Source organism: Carlito syrichta, unplaced genomic scaffold (assembly GCF_000164805.1).
Source record: "Carlito syrichta isolate Samal-C Ts95f unplaced genomic scaffold, Tarsius_syrichta-2.0.1 Scaffold288413, whole genome shotgun sequence".
Classification (NCBI taxonomy): Eukaryota; Metazoa; Chordata; class Mammalia; order Primates; family Tarsiidae; genus Carlito; species Carlito syrichta.
In genome coordinates, this window is record NW_007232509.1 from 116,440 (window position 1) to 138,428 (window position 21,989).

Here is a 21,989-nt window from a genome sequence, read left to right on the forward strand (position 1 = left end):
CCCCCCCCGTCATGTTATAAACACGGTTCTCCTACTTTTGATTTCAGGACAGTATCCTTGATGAGCTTGACAAAGAAGATAGTACCCATGATTCTGTGTCTCAAGAATCAGAGTCAGAAGAAGATGGAATTCATGTAGATTCACAGAAGGCTCTTGTTTTAAAAGAAAAGGTACTCTTGAGTTTTGCTTTAGATTTTTTTCAGGTAAGCAGGCTATGTAGAGAATCATGTAGATCCTAAAAGCTCTTGGGCATAGTTTAGGGAGTGTCCAGACTTTATGTTGTTTCTGACTCTGTCCCTCTCAGGAGGCATTATGCCGTGGTGGTAGGAGTACAGCTCTGGGACCACATCACTTGGGCTCCCATTTGTGATAAGCTGTTTGAACTTTCTGTACCTCAGTTTTCTTTAGCTGTAAGATGAGATTAATAATATTAAACCCCATTGGGTAATTGTATTAAGTGAGCTATTATATGTAAATTGCTTGGACTATAACCGGGATTGTTAAGGTCTTTTAGTAGTAGACTGAAGTAACTTGAAGTCAGTGTGTGATTCTTGCCATCTTTGGTTACTTTTTTTTTTTAAAATCAGAGTCTCACTCTGTTGCCCAGGATGAAATGTGGTGGCACTGTCATGGCTCACCGCAGCCTCAACCTCCTGAGCTCAGGTGATCCTTCTGCCTCAGCCTCCTGAGTAGCAGGGACTACTAGTGTGTACCACCACACTCAGCTCATTTAAAAAATTTTTTTATAGAGATGAGGTCTTGCTGTGTTGCCTAGGCTGGTCTCAAACTCCTGGGCTTAAGCAATCTTCCTGCCTTGGCCTCCCAATGTGCTGGTATTATAGGTATGAGCCAACGTGCCTGACCTGGTTACTTTTTGGAGTGTTCAGTATCTTCCTGAGGGATGACTTGTTATTATAAAACCAGTAGTATTGCTTTTACAAAGATGGAATTCTTTTCAAATTAAACTTCATCTTGATGCCTTTTTTTGGTTATATTTCTATGGGTTGGTATTGTCAATAAAAGGTATAATGCTGGGTATTTTACTTATTTTTCTGCCAGGACTCTTGAGTTGTCTCATCCAAAGATTGTATATATTTGACACTTGAAGAGTGTGGGGGTTAGGAGTGCTGACTCCTCAGGTAGTCAGAGGTCTGTGTATAACTTTTGATTCCCCGAAAACTTATAATAGCTTACTGTTGACCAGAAGCCTTACCAATACATAAACAGTTGATTAACACATATTTTATATGTTATGTGAGTCATGTACTGTATTCTTATAGTAAAGTAGGCCCAAGAAAAGAAAATGTTATTAAGAAAATTGTAAGGAACAGAATAAATTTACGATTCAGTAAGTGGAAGTGGATCACAATAAAAGTCTTTATCCTTATCATCTTCACATTGAGTAGGCTGAGGAAGAGGAGTGGTTGGTCTTGCTGCCTCAGGATGGTAGAGGCCTTAGAAGAGGAGGCAGGAGAGGCAGACATATTCAGTGTAATTTTTTTTTTTTTTTTGAGTTGGAGTCTCACTCTGTCGCCCAGACTGGAGTGCAGTGGCCGCCGCGGGCACCGCAACATCGACCTGCTGGGCTCCGGTGATCCTTCCGCCTCAGCCTTTCAAGTAGCTGGAACTATAGGCGTGCGCTACCACGCCTGGCTGACTTTGTGATTTATTGTAGAGATGAGGTCTCCCCAAGTTGCCCAGGCGGGTCAGTGTAATTTTTATTGAAAAAAAATTCATGTTTAAGTAGACTTATACAGTTTAAATCTGTGTTGTTCAAAGGGTCAATTGTAGTAAATTTCAGCACTTGCAAAAAAAAAAAAAACCAAAACCCCAAAAAACCATTTTGCTTAATTATCTTTTCTTTCAGGGCAATAAATACTTCAAACAAGGAAAATATGATGAAGCGATTGAGTGCTACACAAAAGGAATGGATGCTGATCCGTATAATCCTGTGTTGCCAACAAACAGAGCATCAGCATACTTTAGATTGAAGAAGTAAGGAATTTCCATAACATGTGAATGTCATAGGTGTATATGGAGACCGATTTTTTAAAACAACCTTTAATAATGGGTAGGCTGTTGGTGGCTCATGCCTGTAATCCCAGTACTTTGGGAGGATGAGGCAGGTGGATGAGGCAGGAGGATTACTTGACCCAGGAGTTCAAGGCCAGCTGAGGCATCATGGTGAGAGACTCTGGCTCTGCAAAACAATAAAAAATTTAGCTGAGTAAGAGTTTGCCTTGGGAGTAAGAGGTTGCTATGCTCCTGCCTTAGCCTCAAGCAGTCTGCTTTCTGAATGTCAAAGTATAGCTGGCCTCAGGCATTCTCACAGCAGGCTGCCCTTGGGGACCATCTCCTCCCAGGCTGACTAGAAAACAGTGACCTGCAAAGGGTTGAGTTTCTCTCATATGGCAGCTGGAGCTGCTTGTGAGGGATTGGAGTCCCACAAAGCTCTAGGGGTCCTCCAAGTCTGAGGCAGCAGCATAGAATTCCTGAATTCCTTTCACTCACCTTCACTGCATCTGGAGGCTGCCAGTGGTCTTTGCGGTAATCCAGTTAAGAGACTGGCCAGTTCCAACCCAGATCGACTGATTTTTCTCTTTTTTGCACTGTGTGGCTATTATCACTTCTTTGATGAGTTGTAGGGTTGCTGCTGGTCCTGCTTCTCTCTGGGTACTGAGGAAGCTCTCGGTATCTAGATTTATTCCATAGGAGAAACACACTCTAGCTGCCTCTAGTTGCCCATCTTCATTTTTTTTCCTTTTGTAGAGACGAGGTCTCACTGTTGCCCATGCTGATCTTGAACTCCTGGGCTCAAGCAGTCCTCCTGCCTTGGCCTCCCAAAGTGCTTAGTTTACCTGTTTTGAGTTTTCTTTGTAGACCATCATATCATCTGAGAATAATGTCAGTTTTGTTCCTTTGTTTCTAGTTTTTTTTTTTTTTTTTTTTTTTCAGTTGGAGTCTCACTCTGTCACCCAGACTGGAGTGCAGTGGCCGCTCCCGGCCACCGCAGCCTCGACCTGCTGGGTTCCGGCGATCCTTCCGCCTCAGCCTTCCGAGTAACCGGAATTACAGGCATGCGCTACCATGCCCGGCTGATTTTTTGATTTATTGTAGAGATGAGGTCTCGCTGCCCAGGCGGGTGTTTCTAGTCTTTTTAACCATGTATTTTTTTCTTATGGAGCTGTGTTGGTGAGGACCTCTAGTATAGTGCTGAGGGAAAGCATTGGTAATGGACATTCTTGCTCCTCGCATTAAAGGAAATGCTGTTAACATTTTGCCATTAAGAAATCTAGGCGAGGCTGGGCTCAGTGACTCAGTCTGTAATTCCAGCACTTTGGGAGGCTGAGGCTAGTGGATTGCCTGAGCCTGTGGGTTTGAGATCAGCCTGGGCAACTTGGTGAGACCTCGTCTCTACAATTAAAAAAAAAGAAATCTAGGTGGCCCGGCGTGGTGGCTCAAGCCTGTAATTCCAGCACTTTGGGAGGCTGAGATGAGAGGATTGCCTAAGTTCAGGGGTTCGAGACCAGCCTGGGCAACTTGGTGAGACCTTATCTCTTTAATAAATAAAAAAATAAGCCAAGCGTGGTAGCATGTGCCTGTAGTTCCAGCTACTTGGAAGGCTGAGGTGGAAGGATCACCTGAGCCCAGCAGGTAGGGACTGCAGTGGCCATGAGTGTGCCACTGCACTCCAACCTGGGTGACAGAATGAGACTGACCAAAAAAAAAAAAATTGGCATACCTCATTTTATTGTGTGCCACTTTATTGTATTCCACAGATAGTGCATTTTTATAAGTTGCAGGTTACCCTATATCAAGCAAGTCTCAAGTTTTCCCACAACATGTGATCATTTCATGTCTCTCTGTCACGTTTTGGTAATTCTCATGGATTTTCAAACTTCTTCATTATTATTACATGTTATGGTGATCTGTGACCAGTGATCTTTGATGTTTCTATTGTAATTGTTTTGGGGCACCATGAAACATGCCCATATATTATGGCAAATTAACTGATAAGTGTTGAGTGTGTTCTGACTGTTCCACCAATCAGCTGCTCCTCTGTCTCTCGCCCTCTCCATTCCCTGAGACATAATATTGAAATTAGACTGATTAATAACCCTACAGTGGCTTCTCAATGTCCAAGTGAAAGATGAAGTTGCATATTTCTCACTTTAAATAAAAAACTAGAAGTGATTAAACTTAGTGAGAAAGGCATGTCAAAATCCGAGGCAGGCCAGTGGCTAGGCTTCTTGTGCCATTTAACCATGTTGTGAATGCAAAGGAAAAGTTCTTAAAAGACATTAAAAGCGCTACTCCAAAATAAATAGATAAATAAATAAAAGTGCTAGTCCACTGAACACTCCCATGATAAGAAAGCGAAATAGCCAATGTTCTATCCAGATCAGAGTCCTGACTCTGAAGACTGAGAGGGTTGAAGAAGCTGCGGAAAGAAAGTTCGTGGTTAGCAGAGGTGGGTTCAGGAGGTTAAAGGACAGGCACTGTCTGCACGACGTGAAAGTACAGGCGAAGCAGCAAGTGCTGGTGGAGAAGCTGCAGCAAGTTTTCCAGAAGGTCTAGCTGAGGTCATTGATGAGAGTGACTACACTAAACAGATTTTCAGTAAAGATAAAATAGCCTTCTGTTGGAAAAAGATGGTATCTGGAGCTTTCATGGCTAGGGAGAAGTCACTGCCTAACTTCAAAGGACAGATTGACTCTCTTGTTAGGGCCTAATGCAGCTGATGACTTTAAGTTGAAGCCAGTGCTCATTGACTGTTCTGAAAATCTTAGGACTCTTAAGAATTATGCTGAATCTATTCTGCATGTGCTCTGTAAATGGAATAGGAGAACCTAGATGATAGCACATCTGTTTATCTCCTGGTTTACTGAATATTTTAAGGCCACTGTTGAGACGTACTGCTTAGAAAAAAAGATTTCTCTAAAAATATTACTGTTTATTGACAATCTACTTTGTCACCCAAGAGCTCTGCTGGAGGTGTATAAGGTGAATGTTGTTTTCATACCTGCTAACACAGCATTTATTCTGCAGCCCATGGATCAAGGAATCATTTTGACATTCTTATTTCAGAAATACATTTTACAAGGCTTTAGCTGCCATAGATAGGGATTCCCTGGATGGATTTGGGAAAGTAAATTGGAAACCTTCTGGAAAAGATTCAGTGTTCTAGAGGCCATTAAGGACATTTGTGTTTCATGAGAGGAGGTTAAAATATCAGCATTAACAGGAGTTTGGAAGAAGTTGATTTCAGCCCTCATGGATGACTGAGGGATTCAAGGTGTCAGTGGAGGATGTGACTGCCACAAGGTCATGATAAAACTTGAACAGATAAACAGTTGCTTCTCATGGAAGAGCAAAGAAGATGTCTCTTGGTATGGAATCTACTCCTGGTGAAAATGTTGTGAACACTGTTGAAATGACAACAAAGGATTTAGAAAATTCCATAAACTGAGATGATAAAGGAGGGCAGGTTTGAGAGGACTGACTTGAATATTGAAAGAAGTTCTACTGTGAGTAAAATGCTGTCAAACAGCATTGCATGTTACAGACAAATCTTTTGTAAAAGGAGGATTCAATCAATGCAGCAAACTTCACTGTCTTATTTTAAGAAATCGCCATACTTGTCCCAATCTTCAGTAGCCATCACCCTGATCAGTCAGCAGCCATCAACACAAGGCAAAAATATTATGAATCACAGAAGGCTCAGATGATTATTAGTTTTTTGGTTTTTTTTAGCAATAAAATATTTTAAAATTAACATATGTATTTTAAAAAATATAATGATATTGCACACTTTAATAGACTGCAGTGTAGTGTAAACATAACTTTTATATGCATTAGAAAACCAGAAAATTCATGTGACTTGCTTTATTTTGACATGTGTTTTTTGCAGTGGTCGGAACCAAACCTGGAGTATCTTCGAGGTATGCCTGTAATGCTTTTATTAGGCTTAATTAACTAAGAGGAGGTGGGAGAAATGTCTTCAGTTGAGAAGTAAATTTCCTTTTCAAGGGTTTCAGAAACAGATCTTGAAGTTTTAGTTTAATAAATGATTTTTATTAACTTTATTTATTTTAATTTTCCTAAATTGCAGGTTTGCTGTTGCTGAGTCTGATTGTAATTTAGCGATTGCCTTGAATAGAAGTTATACAAAGGCTTATGCCAGACGAGGTGCTGCTCGATTTGCTTTGCAAAAATTAGAGGATGCCAAAAAAGGTATTTGCTAGTCATTATTATCTAAAAAATTCTTTTAACTGTTTAATAGATGGTATATTATATAAAGAATACTAAGCAATCCCAGTTACTACCTTCAGAGGGCTTTCTGTATTTGAACAAAGCTCATTTTTGCAATTTAAAAGATATCTTAGGTGAGCTTGGTAGCATGTGCCTGAAGTCCTAACTACTCAGGAGGCTGAGGTGTGGAAGGGCTGTTTGAGCCCAGGAGTTTGAGGCTACAATGAGCCATGATCATGCCACTGCACTCCAGCCTGGATGATGGAGTATGACCCTGTCTCTTAAAAAAAAAAAAAAAAAAAAAAAAATCTATCTATCTATCTATCTATCTATCTATCTATCTATCTATCTATCTATCTTATGTTTTGGGAAAGAATGTGTTATTCACTACCAATCTGAGTTTGATTCAAATTCTCTTTTTACCAAGTACTGGCTGTGTGACTAGTATCTTCTCTGATTTTTAGTTTCTCATCTGTAAACTAGGGATTGTTGACTTTTGTGAGGCCATTTTTTTAAATTTGTACACTTTAAGCCTTCAAATCACTGCTGCTTTGTTTTATGATGTGCGGCTTTAAGATAGCAAGTATCCTTCCTGAATCTGCTGGAGGAAGATAATCTGTCACAGGATTCTGTCAGGATTTTGTCTGCTCTGGGGGAGAATAAGGAAAGTCTAGTGGTCTAATGTTAGTATTTCTTTGTTCCTCTGTTTTGCTATAGGACATTTGCCTATTTGTCACATGCAGCAAATGATTATTGTTTTGTATGTTTAAAATATCATATATCTTTCAAAAATTCTTTACTTCTGTTTTGCTTAGATTATGAAAAAGTATTAGAACTGGAACCAAATAACTTTGAAGCAACGAATGAACTTAGGAAAATTAATCAGGTAAACTATAGTTATGTAACTCATGACTTTTAATTTGACCAAGTAAAGCTTTTTGCATAGATGTACTATAGATTTCTTAATGTAGAAATTTTCTGATTTTAATTATTTGTACTATAGAGTTTTACAAAATGAATTTGCAAGCTAGAGGTAATGTAATGGTATTTAAAGATCCTTAACCAATCATTTTTAAAAGTGGACATCTTTAGAACTACTGCTGCTTTACTTTCTTAAGTTGACAAAATGAAATTTTTTTATCCCACTGATTTTTCTTTTTTGGCTTGTGCACTGATTTTTGTACAAAACTTTAGTATATCTTTGATTATTTTCATGTTTAAATTGCTCTATCTTTATAGCTCGTATCTTAGCAAAGACAGCACTAATTTTTTGACAGCAAGGAAATAGTTATTATTTAAATGTAAAATTGTCTTGTGATACTGTAGCAATTACATATTCCTTTCACTTTGCCTTTGAGTCAGTTATAATTGTTTTGCCATTGTTGAAACAATGAGGAAAAAATGACAGTGATTAGTGAAAATCTGTTTTTAAGTATTACCATTGCTTTTCACACATAAAATCTGTTGGTAAAAATGTCAACTTAATTATAATTGTGAACTTCATTATGTATATTTTTGTTTTGTATCTTAGGTTAAAAATGACTACTTAATTTGAGATTTTTCATGTTGTGGTCTTAAGTGTTTTATGTTTGAGAACAGCTCCTAGAACAGTCCCTGGCCTGCGTAGAAGTTCAGTAAATAAATAAATGAAAGAACAGCTGCCTTTAGTGGATACTACTTATTTTAATTGAAATAAGAAGCACATTAAATTTGTTATACACTTTTTTTGCTCTAATAGGCAGATTTTGAATTAGAGTAGAAAATGTTAGTCATTAATTTGAAATGTGGCACAAATTCTAACATTTGATAATTTACATTTTAAGGTAAAATATATATGCATCTTGTATTACTTGTTTTATTTTAGCTGACTGCATGTCTTTTAGGCTTTAACATCCAAAGAAAATTCATGTCCAAAGGAAACTGACACAATGATTAAATCAACTCAAGGAGAGAAACAACAAATTGAAGCACAACAGAATAAACAGCAAGCCTTGTCAGAGAAAGATCGGGTAATTCAAAGGCATGCCAACATATTATGTATATGTTTTGCTGAGTGTTTATTTACTCTTAGTTTCTTTTATATTAAGTTTCTATCTTCTGCAGTGTTAAAATTCTTCTTGAATAAGAACAGGGAATTACATACACTAAAACCTCTGGAGCCTACAAATTGCAAATTTGAATAATTGATGACTTAATGTATACATGTTTAAAAAACATAATTATAGAAATATTTGAGTGTTTTGACATATGCATCATTATAAATTTAATAGGTAAGTTGCAATCCATTCTTGTAATGTCCTTTTAAAATTATTTCTGATTGAAATTCCTTTGTAAATCTTGAGTTGAGGAGATTAATTTTATATCTATCTCTCCTTTCCTGAACCTACAGAGAAGTCCTACTTATGAATTGTTTATTGATTGGATATGTCTGACTCTGATTATAAGTAAATGTTACTGTGAAATCAGGTATACAATAGAACAGGAATAACCCTGGAGCCACTCTCATGCCCCTTCCTCGTCACTGTACCCTTCCACCTCTAACATGTGGCCATGATCTTCACTTCTGTCCTGAAGTCTGACTTTTGCTTTCTTGAATTTATATAAGTAAAATTATTATGTATTTTTTTGTACATGCCTTCTTTTACTCAATATTATGCTTGTGATTTATCATGTTATTGCACATAGCAACTGTTTATTCATCTTCATTACTATTATTCCATTTTGTGGATATTTATTGATTTATTAATTTTAATCTTGATGGTTATTTGTGTTGTTTCTGTCCACTTAATTTTAAGCATGGAATGTGACAGTTAAGTCACTATTTTAGTGTAGCATATTCATTTGTGTAAAACTTCTTTCTTAACAACTTAAGCCATAATACACAAATAAATAACAACATAAGAAAAAAAAGAAATCAGGTATACAAATCCCAATACCATTGTATTTTTCTTATATTTAGGCATGTTAATTTACTAATGAGTGGTTGGTACATTTCTAGTACTGTGTTTTTTTTACAAAAATTGAGTTATTAAATTACTTTGTACAGCTTCTTATATAACTAAAGACTTAGTATAACATTTGGGACCCTTATTAAAATATATTTTTAAATTTAAGCTTTGCATGTTTGGTGATTAGAATAATAATGAATGCTGCAAAGTGACATGCTTTTTTTTGTTTTTTTCCTGAAAAGAGAACACCATTAAAAAAACCCAAACTAGCAGATCCTAAGACATGTCTCACAGACTGGATTTTTGACAATTAAAGTATTCCTTTCTGAAATACTGTTGATGAATATTCTTGTAGTGTTTCATAAAATTTGAATTAAGTTACTTTTTTTCTGAATTTTTAAAAATTCTTCATATTTCTTTCCAAAATAATAGGGGAATGGATTTTTCAAAGAGGGGAAATATGAAAGAGCAATAGAATGCTATACTCGAGGGATAGCAGCAGATGGTGCTAATGCCCTTCTTCCAGCTAACAGAGCTATGGCCTATCTGAAGATTGAGAGGTAAGTATTGGTTACATTTAATGCTTTTCAGGATGAAAATTTACCAGAAATCGATATATTAGTTAACCAATAAATTGAAATTTAGTTGATATATTTTTGAGCATTTAATTAAAGTTAAACAAGAGGAAAAAAGTGAGAGAGAGTGTGTGTGTGTGTGAGAGAGAGATGCATAAATACATATCTGTGGCATAGTACCAGGCACATAGCACGTATTTTTAACATTTCTCTAGTTGCTTTGTATATGTTATTATATATATATATGTTATATTTATTTTAAAATTATTTTAAACCTCAGAATTTTTTGGGCAAAATCTTACCTGGAAGCATTTTATATACGTATATACAAGGGGAGAATCTCCCTCAGAAAAAGCAGAATTAACTTTTGGAGGGCCGGTGCCTTGTAGTATACTCGGAATTTGCTCCTCCAGATCAAACGATCAACCAAAGTTTTTATCTGGAAGTTTAGAGAAGGTTGCATCATGATTTGTGGAAGAAATGCCCTGAGTTGTGGCAAACAGGTGACTGGTTCTTCCACCATGACAGCATGCCTCCACCGTGACACAGTGCTAAGTGTTCAGCAGTTTTGAACCAAAAAAAGGCATGACCCCTGTGCCCCACCCTCCCTCTCACCTGATCCTGCCTCAGGCAACGTTTTTTGTTTCCTTGGATGAAAAAGTCCTCAAAGGGAAACGTTTTGCCACTGTGAAAGAAGTGAAACAAAAAATGGCATAGCACTAAAAGACATCAAAATTGATGAGTTCAAAAACTGTTTTGAGCAGTAGAAAAAGTATTTTGACAGGTATATTGCATCAAATGGAGAGTACTTTGAAAGTCACTGAAATTGAAACATGTAAGAATACACAGTTTTTTATAATTAAATTCCAGTTTTTTGGAGGGTCCCCTTTGTATATAACAAAAGGGATCTACTGTCATTGAGACTGCTGGTTAATGACGTATATACATATATATACACCCAAATTTGGTCCTGTGATACTGACTAGCTGTTTTTGAATGTGCCCAAGTTGGACAATTAGTAGGATAATAATACAGGATGGCAGAAACTTTGACTTACATTTTTGTATCTCTAGTACTTCACACACTAGTGCCAGAATTTTAAAAAGCCTATAAATATTATAAATAGAAATTCAAAACTTTTAAAGTGCCATTAACCCCTTTGGCTGCATGATGAACCCTTCGCAGGAGATTTTTTTTTTTAAGTTGAAGCCTCATTCTGTCGCCCAGACTGGAGTACAGTGGCACGCTTCTGGCCACCACAGCCTCGACCTGCTAGACTCCAGCGATCCTTCTGCCTCAGCCTTCCAAGTAGGCGGAACTACAGGCGTGCACTACCATGCCCGGCTAATTTTTGATTTATTGTAGATATGAGGTCTCACCAAGTTGCCTGGACGGTTTCAAACCCTTGGCCTCAGGCAGTCCACTGTCTCGGCCTCACAAAGTGCTGGGATTACAGGGTGAGCCACCGAGCCCAGCCAGGAAAATATTTTTAAATGCATAACTACAACTGGAGTTATAAAGGAGACCAATTACGTCAAAACATAGACTTGAAAATGTTAATATTTGTGGTACAGTAGTATATGTGCTTTTTTATCGACACTACAAAACGAAAAACTACATTTAAAATAGAGGCAAGTTAAAAGTTAAAACAAAATTTTAAAGATGTGAATGTGAAGGTTTGCCTAAGGACAGTAGATTTTGGGATGACCTTTGGCACATCCTCCACATATTGATCAACAAACAAGTGTGGATAGGGAATACCTAAAGTAACAGATGATTAGGTTGTCACTGTGATAACACATGACTTAACTTTTTGACATCCGAATAACTACTAGTAGTAGAGTTGCCCAGTAGTTGGCCTACTTTGTTACAAGAGTGTCCATAAACCAGACAATGCAATCACTTGCAGATAAGCAGATTACATTTTTCATAATTCTGAAATAATGGTGACCATAAGAGATATTTTGAGATATCACTAACACTCATGATGTGATATGAAAATATCTGTGATTTTTATTGGTGACAAAATCATAGGTACTGTTTGGTCTCTACATTTGTATTTGAAAAACTAAATTTTATTTAAAGTTTAATGAAAATAATGATAAAAATTTTTTTCCCAACCAAGTGTTCAGATCTTCCAGACGATCTCAGGTTAGGAACTCCTGTCACAGAAGTGAATTTTGGTTATGTATTTAGCCTCATATGAACTAATAGAAACTGCTAGAATTATATTCTTTTGTTCCTTAGTCCAAGTAAAGATAATTGCATCTCTTGCTAGCTTATGAAAATTTTTCTTTTTGCTATTGAGGGATTGCACATTGGTTTAAAAATTGTAAGATCTACATTTTTTGGTTTGAAATTACCTTATAGGTAACAGATTATATAAAATTGATGAGAACTCTAATTAATTAATTTTATTGCTTTAGTTTATAATCACATTAGTAGAGTGTATTATACTAAGTTAGCGGAGTATATTTTAAATTAAAATAACTTTTAGATTCTTTTAATTCTTTTAGATTCTTACTTAATATCAGAAGTTTTCTTCACCAGATGGAGGCTGTTACACAGTTTTAACAAGCCACACTTTTTTGATCATATTTGTTTCAGCTTTTTTCCTCTGATTTATTGTAAAGCAAATTATAGACAGTGTGATATCTCACCCCTAAAGAAAAGGCTATTTTATGCATAAGTACAATACTATTATTACTCCTGATAAATAAATAGTAACTTATTGTCATATTAATATACTGGAAGTTCTCAAGTTTTTTGTTATTGAATTTTTTTTTTTAAAGCTCCTCTTAGCTCTTTGTTTTCATAGAGCATTCAGTTTGAATTGATTGCTGGTTGCATGGCTGAGTAGAATTGATAAAGTATCAGAAGATATGCTATCATGTAGTGAGTTCTAAATTTTGTATGGGTTTTTTTTTTCCTGTGGATATGGAATGTATGTTATGGGTAAAAGTTAGTGAGGTTTTGTTAGAAAATTATTGCTGGTTAAAACGCTAACGTAGTAACTGTGCGTACTGAGGGCTGGGGAGGAGTTGCACAGGTAACTGTAGTGGTATTCTTTTGTCTGCTCTACTCATACTTTTCTGTCATTAATTCTGTCCTTGCAATCTCTTTTCTGACTTTCTCTTAATCTGGTACCTTCCCCTTCCTTAAATGATTCCAAGATTTGGGGAAGAATAAAAAATGTTTTAAATAGTCCTTCTCGTCAAACATAGATTTAGGAATTAGTAATTGAAATTATACACAAGTTTTAAAACTAGAAACTTGATTTATATGAAGTTTTTCTACAAGCTGCAGTTTTTCAGTCAGTAATTTTGTCATGTTCAATAGATATGAAGAAGCAGAAAAAGACTGCACACAAGCTATTTTATTAGATGGCTCGTACTCTAAAGCTTTTGCCAGAAGAGGAACTGCAAGAACGTTTTTGGGAAAGCTAAATGAGGCGAAACAAGGTAAGACTTGTTATAACAGCTGGCTCTCACTCAACCTGATGAGACACCCAGGTTATAAGAAGCAGAGATTTATGTACCTTTCCAGTGGTCTAGGGATACTGAATTTAGAGCAGTATGTTTTCTTTCTACCATTGAGATCATGAATGGGTTTGGAGGAATTCAGATTCCATGGTGTACTAAAGTATATTTTACTTTAGTAGTATACAGTAAACTGGCTTATTGCCAGTCAACGTTAATGAAAAATGTAAATTGTGGAAGAGAAAAGAAAAAGCAAGAGAAGAACTAGATTGAAAAGGAAGGAATCAGCAGGTTAGGGGATAGAATTTAATGTGAGATCTGCAGTGGTGTCCCTTTTTATTCTTGATTTTAGTTTTTTTCTTATTTTTTTCATGGTCTTGTCTTTTAGGTATTGCTTTTATGTTTTCTCAAAGAACCAACTTGATTTTCTTTTTGTTTGTTTATTTCTGCTCTTTATTTTATTCCTTCAACTTTCTTTGGGTTTAATTTGCTGTTTTTCTAACCTCTTGAGATCAGTACTTAGATAATTGGTTTTCAGTCTTTTTTCTTTTCTGATATGTACATTTAAAATCTGGCAGTTTGTCTAGTAGCCTAGCAATCATAGCCCATGATTGTGTCTTTTTTTGTCGTGGTAAAATAAATGTAACATTATTATTTTAACCATTTTCCAGTGTGTAGTTCAGTAGCATTAAGCACATTTACACAGTGTAGCCATCACCACTATCCGTCTTCAGAACTTTGTCATTATCCCATTCTAAAACTGTGTACACATTAAACCATGACTCTCCATTTTCCTCTTTCGTCAGTCCCTGCTAACCACCATTCTACTTCCTGTGTGTATGAATTTGACTCTCCTAGATACCCCGTATAAGTGGAATCATACAGTATTTGTCCTTTTGTGTCTGGCTTATTTAACTTCGCATAATGTCTTCAAGGTTCATCTATGTTTTATTCCTTTTTTAAGGCTAAAGTAATATTTCATTATATGGAATTCTCTTAGATTCTTCTAGATTCTTTTCTTACATTTGGTGAGTTACTTTGTCATTTGTTAGCATTCTGAGCTCTGGTAAGTTAGAGTACCTCAAGGCCTCATTTTTATCATCTATAAAGTGGGGTTGTAGTGAGAATTACATGAAAATTCATTTAAAAAAACTGGAATAGCACTCAATAAATATCAGTTCTTATTATTGCTCGCCTGCTTCTTAGTATCCTCAGTAAATGTCCTGCGATGATAATGAGATTACTAACTAAATGTGTTGTGTCTTGAACGTCATAAAATATTTTCACTACTTGTAATATTTTTTTTAAAATTTGCTTTAGATTTTGAAACTGTTTTACTTCTGGAACCTGGAAATAAGCAAGCAGTAACTGAACTTTCCAAAATTAAAAAGGTAATGTATCCTTTTCTCCAAAATATGGTCATATTTTCTGAAACAAATATATTTATTTGTTGTATAATTAGCTTGAGAATATTTTGATAGTTATGATTATGAATTTGTTTTTAGGAATTAATTGAGAAAGGACACTGGGATGATGTTTTTCTCGATTCCACACAAAGACAAAATGTGATAAAACCTGTTGATAATCCACCTCGTCTTGGATCAGCTGTAAGCAAAGCACTTCATTCTTGCCATTTAAATATGTTATATTAACAATTGAAAACAAACTGTTCTATTCAACACTTAAAATAAATATTGAGAGCTCTTCCTAAGACCATTTTTTAGAATCTTTAAAAAATACTAGGATTACTGACATAGTAAAATTAGGGAACATTAAGCTGTTTAGAGTTCTGAGGTAAATTACCTGTTTTACTTTACATTATAAATTTAAATATTTCTATATTTTTTCTTAAAGGAATTTTAAGCAGTTTTACAGTTTATAGTAGTAAGGTGTTTTGTATTTTTTATAACTTCTTTTCTGAGGTTGGGTTTTTATTATACTACTCTTGTATCTCAGGAGGAGTTAGATCTAAATCAGTACTTAAGACAAAAATCTAAGGCCGGGTGCAGTGGCTCATGCCTGTAATCCCAGCACTTAGGAAGGCTGAGGCAAGAGGATTGTCTGAGCCCAGATGTTCTAGATTAGCCTGGGTAACATGGCAAGACTTCATCTCTACAGTCAATTAAAAGATAGCCAGATGTGATGGTGTGTGCTTATGGTCCCAGCTACTTGGAAGTCTGAGGCAGAAGGATCACCTGAGCCCAGCAAGTTGAGCAACGGTGGCTGTGATCATGCCACTGCACTGCAGCCTGGGTGACAGAATGAAACTCCATCAAAAAAAAAAAAAAGAGTATGGACAAAATTATCCTTAAATATATACATTGCACATTGTTTTAGGTGTACTGTATTCTCATTAAACCCAATAAAGCCAGTTTTTTTTCTTGTTCTTTTTTTTTTTCCTGCAATATTGGAAAAGAAAGAGTAGCTGGTATAAATTTAACAGTTCAACCGGGCTCGGTGGCTCAGCCTGTAATCCCAGCACTTTGGGAGGCTGAGGTGAGTGGATTGCCTGAGCCCACAGGTTCGAGACCCGACTGGGCAACTTGGTGAGACCTCATCTCTACAATAAAATTAAAAAAAAAAAATCAGCTGGACGTGTTAGCGCGCGCCTGTAGTTCCAGCTACTTGGAAGGCTGAAGCAGAGGGATCGCCGGCGCCCAGCAGGTCGAGGCTGCGGTGGCCGGGAGCGGCCACTGCACTCCAGTCTGGGTGACAGAGTGAGACTCCACCTCAAAAAAACAAAACAAAACAAAACAAAAAATTTAACAGTTTGGGATATGCTAGACCTTTAAAGTTGATTTCATTGTAGGCAAATATGTTTATGTTGTGACTAGCCTAACTTCTAACATTTACATAGTACTTTTAATATACTATATATGAATTATGAAATATAAAATACATGCAGAAAAACACACAAGACAAGATTTAAGGAATGATTACAAAATGAACACCCATGGAACCACCAATCATTTCAGAAAACTGAAAGCTATCAGTTCCAAAAAACAAGTCTATGTGCCCCTAACTGATCACATTCTCTTCCTGCCTCCTAGAAGTAACTGTTATGCATGGCGTGAATGATCCTTTGATAGAAATAACAATTTTTTAAGAACATGAGAGCAGGCGTATTTGTCCTCCTTGTATAAGGGAAAAAAGTGAGACAAAGTTTGTTTTGTTACTTTTGTATTTCATATTAGTAGCAAATAGAAGACTTTTTACTTGAATGCTTTTCAAGTGAACTTATTGTGACTGTATTCTTGGATAATACTGTTTTTTTGTTTTCTTTTTTGAGTTGAAGTCTCGCTCTGTGGCCCAGACGGCCGCTCCCGGCCACCGCAGCCTCGACCTGCTGGGCTTCGGCGATCCTTCTGCCTCAGCCATCCAAGTAGCTGGAATTATAGGCATGCGCTACCACGCCTGGCTGATTTTTTGATTTATTGTAGAGGTGAGGTCTCGCTGCCCAGGCGGGTCTTGAACCCGTGGGCTCAGGCAGTCCACTCACCTCAGCCTCCCAAAGGCACAGGATTATAGGCTGAGCCACCGAGCCCGGCTAATACTGGTTTTGTGTGCTTTGTGTGCCAGACATACATCTAGATGCTTTCATACATTATGTTCATTTTCACGTTATATTCATTTACTATTCTATTCTTATTAGTAAGTAAAAGTGATTAACTATTTAATTAAGCGTAGTTTGAACTTTTGCATTTTTGTAAGACTTCTATACAAAAAGTAATTCACAAGTTTAAAAGAAGCCTTCATTGGACATTGCTGTCCATAATTCTAAAGACATTGCCATGTGGTAAGTCAGATATCTATATGTGTAATATCCTATGACCAATAGATCATAAAACAGCTTTTATAAGATTTTGGAATCTTTTCTCCTTCACTTTAAAAAATGAGTTTATTTTAATCGTAAAAATGCAGCATGAATTTCAATCTTTTGTGGCAGTATAACAAAACAAAACACCTTGGTGAAATGAGAGAGCTGAGGGTAAATCATTCTGTAAATGATCCAACACAAAATTAGTATCCTAGTAGAGAAGGGAAAAATTATTTATTTTTATAGTAGGTCTATGGAAAAAAAAAAGTGGGCATTTTAAAAGTAGAAGGTTGTAGTTTGGTATAATGCCTTTAAGACTTGATTTGGGCCTTACTTCATAAACTTTGAAATCTTTTTTTTTTTTTTTTTTTGAGTTGGCGTCTCACTCAGTTGCCCAGACTGGAGTGCAGTGGCTGCTCCTGGCCACTACAGCCTCAACCTGTTGGGCTCCGGCGATCCTTCCACCTCAGCCTTCCAAGGTGCTGGAACTACAGGCGTGCGCTACCACACCCAGCTAGTTTTTTTGATTTATTGTAGAGATGAGGTCTCACCAAGTTGCCCAGGTGGGTCTTGAACCCGCGGGCTCAGGCAATTCACTCACGTTGGCCTCCCAAAGCGCTGGATTACAGGCTGAGCCACCAAACCCGGCTAAACTTTGAAATCCTGAGCAAATTACCTAATCCCTGTGTTATCCTTACCTTTTTACTTTAAATTGAGAATAACTCACAGATTAGTTTACATCAAAGGAAATAATGTGCACAAATACTAAAGCGAGGTCAAGTGAAACAAGTTTAATTTCCATTTTAGTCACATGTTTGTGAGACCATCTGTTCACTGGGGAAAATGGTCAGGAAAGAAAGGAAGACCTCAAAAAGTAGAGTGTCCTAGGGTTATTCAGATGAGAGTCTAGGCCAGTTAGCCTGTGTTTGAAGTGCCGGCAGCTGGGAAGCATTTTTGGTAAACCTTCCAAGAGAGGGTGTGGAAGAGCAGAGTTGTAGATGGATTAGGACCTGGAGTTTCCCCACAGAGTGATGGGAAATGAACTTTTTCCTGATTCTTTAATCTCTGTGAAAAATACTTTGTTTCGCTTTTCTTTTTTTCATTTTTCTCTTTCTCCATGTCAGAACTTTACCTTTTCTGTTTGGTCTTTCTCTTCTTCCTTTCTGTTTGTTCTTATTTTCTTTAATGCTTTTTGAAATGGCCACAATAGGCCAGGTGTGGTGGTTCACGCCTGTAATCTCAGCACTTTGGGAGGTGGAGATGAGAGAATCACCTGAGCTCAAGGGTTTGAGACCAGCCTGAGCAATATGGCAAGACCTTGTTTCTACAGTAAATTTTTTAAAAGTAGCCGGGTGTGGTGGTGCACATCTGTAGTTCCAGCTACTTGGAAGGCTGAGATAGAAAGATTACCTGAGCCCAGCAGGTTGAGGCTGTGGTGGCTGTGAACGTGCCTCTGCACTCCAGCCTGGATGACAGAGTGAGACTTCAACTCCAAAAAAAAAGAAATGGTCACAACATAGAGCTAAATAATGTTATGCTTCTGAGTCATAATTTTAAAAAAAGAAATGAACCGTTCATATTTTCTTAAGTCCTTTCTTTCTATAGTTGTGTCTTGTATGATTTACTCCTGTTATCAGCTTGTCACTCTTCTCCCCAGTTCCTCCTAGCTCTCATCTAAGTGACCCTCTGTGGCTTACTACCCACAGGTCTACACTTAACAGAGACCATCCATTAGGAAGTTTATAAATTTGAATCATATTTACACATCTGTTGTCATTGAAAGGATTTAACACTAACGTGTTCATTCTTGGTTTTAATACCTTGGTAGAAAACTGTTGCTGGTATAGTTTTAGCAAAGCAAAGATCTTAACATGATTATTCTTTAGAACAGAACTTTTTATAGGATTCTGTTAAAAATTTGCTTATATCTTTTTCATTTTGGTACATTTATTTAGTAACATTCAATTGTTATCATTAGATCTTATTTTAGCTGTGTTAACAGAATGTCTTTTTTTTAGCACTGGGTTTAATATCTGTGTCAGTCATTTTTATATTTGCATTTCTATTTTATATTTTAAATTATTCAACTATACAGTTGGAATGCATACTTAGAGTATATGGAGGAAAGTTTTTTCCTTTTTTAAAAAATCAAGTTTCAAACATACACCATAGAAGTATATAGCTGCAGTTGTTAATCAATGTTTGTAAATTTTTGATGGAGCTTTTTGTACTTTTTAAATTTTCAACATCCCTGGTGTTCCTCAGTGTATTTCTGTGTTTGGAGTGATGAAAATGACACTTGTCGTGATTGAGATAAACAGTAAATGCCATTTATTTTACTAAACCAGAACACCATATAGTTAACTTTTACCAACTTTGTGAATATTATTTGACGGACTTTTAATCCTGGGCTGGTTTCATGTAGCTGCTATTATTTAGAGAATGTACTTAGGTTTTATTGTTAGTCTGTCCCCTACCAATGCTGGTTGCTGTCTGCCCTTGATCTGCTTGCCTTCAGTTAGCCCACAGTACTGTTGTCAGTGTGGTTGCCTCTCTGCTTTACTGCTTCTAGGATAGTGTCAGACTCCTTGACATGGCACACAAAGCCTTTCATAAACTGTCTTCAAGCATCCTCTCCAGCTTCATCCCCACCACTCCCCCCTGCCCTCCTACCAGCCACCAGCCACCAGCCCCACCGGACTGCTCTTTCCGCTACTGCCCTGCTGTACTTGTCCATTTTGCCATCCCTGTGTGGTTTTCCTGTGAGACTTTCCTAATGCCAAATGTGTATCTTCCTTCGTGTTCTCTTAGCATTCTGTTCTTTCATCTTTCATACTACCCATTGACTTCTGATTATTTACATGTATATGTCTCTCACCCCCATGTAGACCTGCCTAGAATAGGTGCTGTGCACAGCTTTTCATTTTTGTATTCTAGACTTTCTAAGTCTGTCTAACTACCACATTGAATTTATTTGTGACTGGAATATTAGCTGTAAGAAGACTGCAGCCTTTAACTTGTGACCCTAAAATAGGAAACCTTTAATATGTTGCTTTAAATAATTGATTTTAATTGTTTTAGAAACCACTCAAGAAGGTTATTATTGAAGAAACTGGTAATTTGATACAGACTATTGATGTGCCAGATAGCACTGCTGCTGATGCTCCAGAGAGTAATCCTATTAATTCAGCAAATGTGATAGCAGCCGCAGGCTCTGCAAGTAAGAAGAGTTCAAGCCAAGATGACCTTTTGCCCACAAGTGATACTCCAAGAGCAAAAGTATTGAAAATAGAAGAAATCAGTGAAACCTCAACCCTGCAGTGAGTAGACATACTGTTACCTGATACTCATAGAATGGTGGTAATTCCACTGGAAAATTGATGACTGAAGCTTCTTATTTGTACTCATCACCCTCAGTTTTTTAATTGCCTCACTTCAGGTTCTAGTTTTTTCTATTTTTTCCTTTTTATTTGAACTTACTGTAAGATTTAGCTTAAAGAGTGATCACTTTTTTTTTAACCATTTTGGGGAATTTAGAGATGATAAGGACATTGTCTTGAACAAATTGATTTTGTTCATTTTAAATGATAGTATGATAGTACCGATTGTGGGAAAATATTAAATAGGCAGCTTGCTTGTTTATTTATTCATTTGTTTATTTTTTCCCTAAGGAAAAAGTATTTCTTCCTTTTTGGAATACCTTGAAACTGATCATTCAGATTTCTGAAAGGCTGAGTTGTGACTCTGTGTGACACATTAATTGAAATACATAGGAATGGTATACCCAAAAGGTAGCCAAGCTAGTTGTCTAGCAGATGAGAATAGTCATTTACAGATCCAGCATGTAAAAATTTGCAAGTGCATAATCTGCTTTGCCAAAAATGTACATATTTTATAAGCTGAAAGAATGTAATACTTGTAGAATACAAATAGGTAATATTAATTAAGTCAGAAATTGTAAAATCTTTATTGATGTTTTCTTTATTGAGCTGTGACTATTTATGGTTCTTTCTGTTTGATGCCTCTGAAATATTTCAGACCCCAAGCCCAGTTGAAACAGGATGTCAGTCAGTCTTTTGGTGATAAGACTTCTATAGAGAGAGAACAAATACCTGTTCAATTTGTCACAACAATTCTTCCTCCAATTCCTGCAAACTCATTTCAACTTGAATCTGATTTCAGACAACTGAAAAGTTCTCCAAATATGTTGTATCAGTATTTAAAGGTAAGAGAGAGAAAGCTAGTAGTTCCGTTGCAAGTAAAGAGTCAAATAACTTATTTTGTCACTATATAATAGTAGTGCTATATTTCCTTTTTGTATTACATGCTTCTAGGAAATACTTTTATTTCTCGCCTGATACTTATATCACCCTGGCCAGACTGTTTTAAGATATTTGCAACCAAGATATTCTCCTTTGGAAATAGATTCTGTGTCAGATTCTAATATCTAACATAACTTAATCTAATTTTATATATTATAGCTTAAGCTTAATTATTTATTTTTCAAGATGAGGAAAGGAAGCTAAAATACAGAGTGCCTTCTTTGTATTAAGCAGTGCTTACTTATATTAGGCCATCATTCTGAAAATGTGCTTTTATTTGCTCCAAGAAAAATAATCAGATCATATGAAATTTAGCAGATAATGGATAGCATAGTCTTTTTCATGTGTAATGATAGCAGCGCTTCCATATAATTATGCACTATACAATTACTTCCATACAATTACTTCCAAGTATATTACTTCATATAATTCTACTTTTTAAAATCTCTTGTTATTTTATTGCTTTTTGAGAGTCCTCTCAAGTTTTCTGTCTCTCTTAGGGTGATGCATATCTCTTCTGCTCATAAGTTTTTTTCTCTGGCTACAACAGAGTAGTTATCTCACGGTTCCTCAGACTTTCATTCTTCTATCATAAT

At 36.4% G+C, this 21,989-nt stretch overlaps 1 protein-coding gene across 3 annotated transcripts in view; it reads left to right on the forward strand.

Annotated features, from left to right (window-relative positions):
- Positions 1-21,989, forward strand: part of RPAP3 (RNA polymerase II associated protein 3) — a 36,969-nt gene that overhangs the window by 11,258 nt on the left and 3,722 nt on the right. For 2 of the 3 annotated variants that reach the window (XM_008053739.2, XM_008053740.2), the window contains exons 4-14: positions 48-170; positions 1,868-1,995; positions 6,113-6,234; positions 7,068-7,138; positions 8,136-8,261; positions 9,633-9,760; positions 13,115-13,236; positions 14,575-14,645; positions 14,760-14,861; positions 20,153-20,391; positions 21,110-21,296. In XM_008053739.2, coding sequence (XP_008051930.1) covers positions 48-170; positions 1,868-1,995; positions 6,113-6,234; positions 7,068-7,138; positions 8,136-8,261; positions 9,633-9,760; positions 13,115-13,236; positions 14,575-14,645; positions 14,760-14,861; positions 20,153-20,391; positions 21,110-21,296 — 1,419 coding nt within the window. The remainder of the gene's footprint in view (positions 1-47; positions 171-1,867; positions 1,996-6,112; positions 6,235-7,067; positions 7,139-8,135; positions 8,262-9,632; positions 9,761-13,114; positions 13,237-14,574; positions 14,646-14,759; positions 14,862-20,152; positions 20,392-21,109; positions 21,297-21,989) is intronic. The other variant, XM_021710307.1, reaches the window with a different exon arrangement.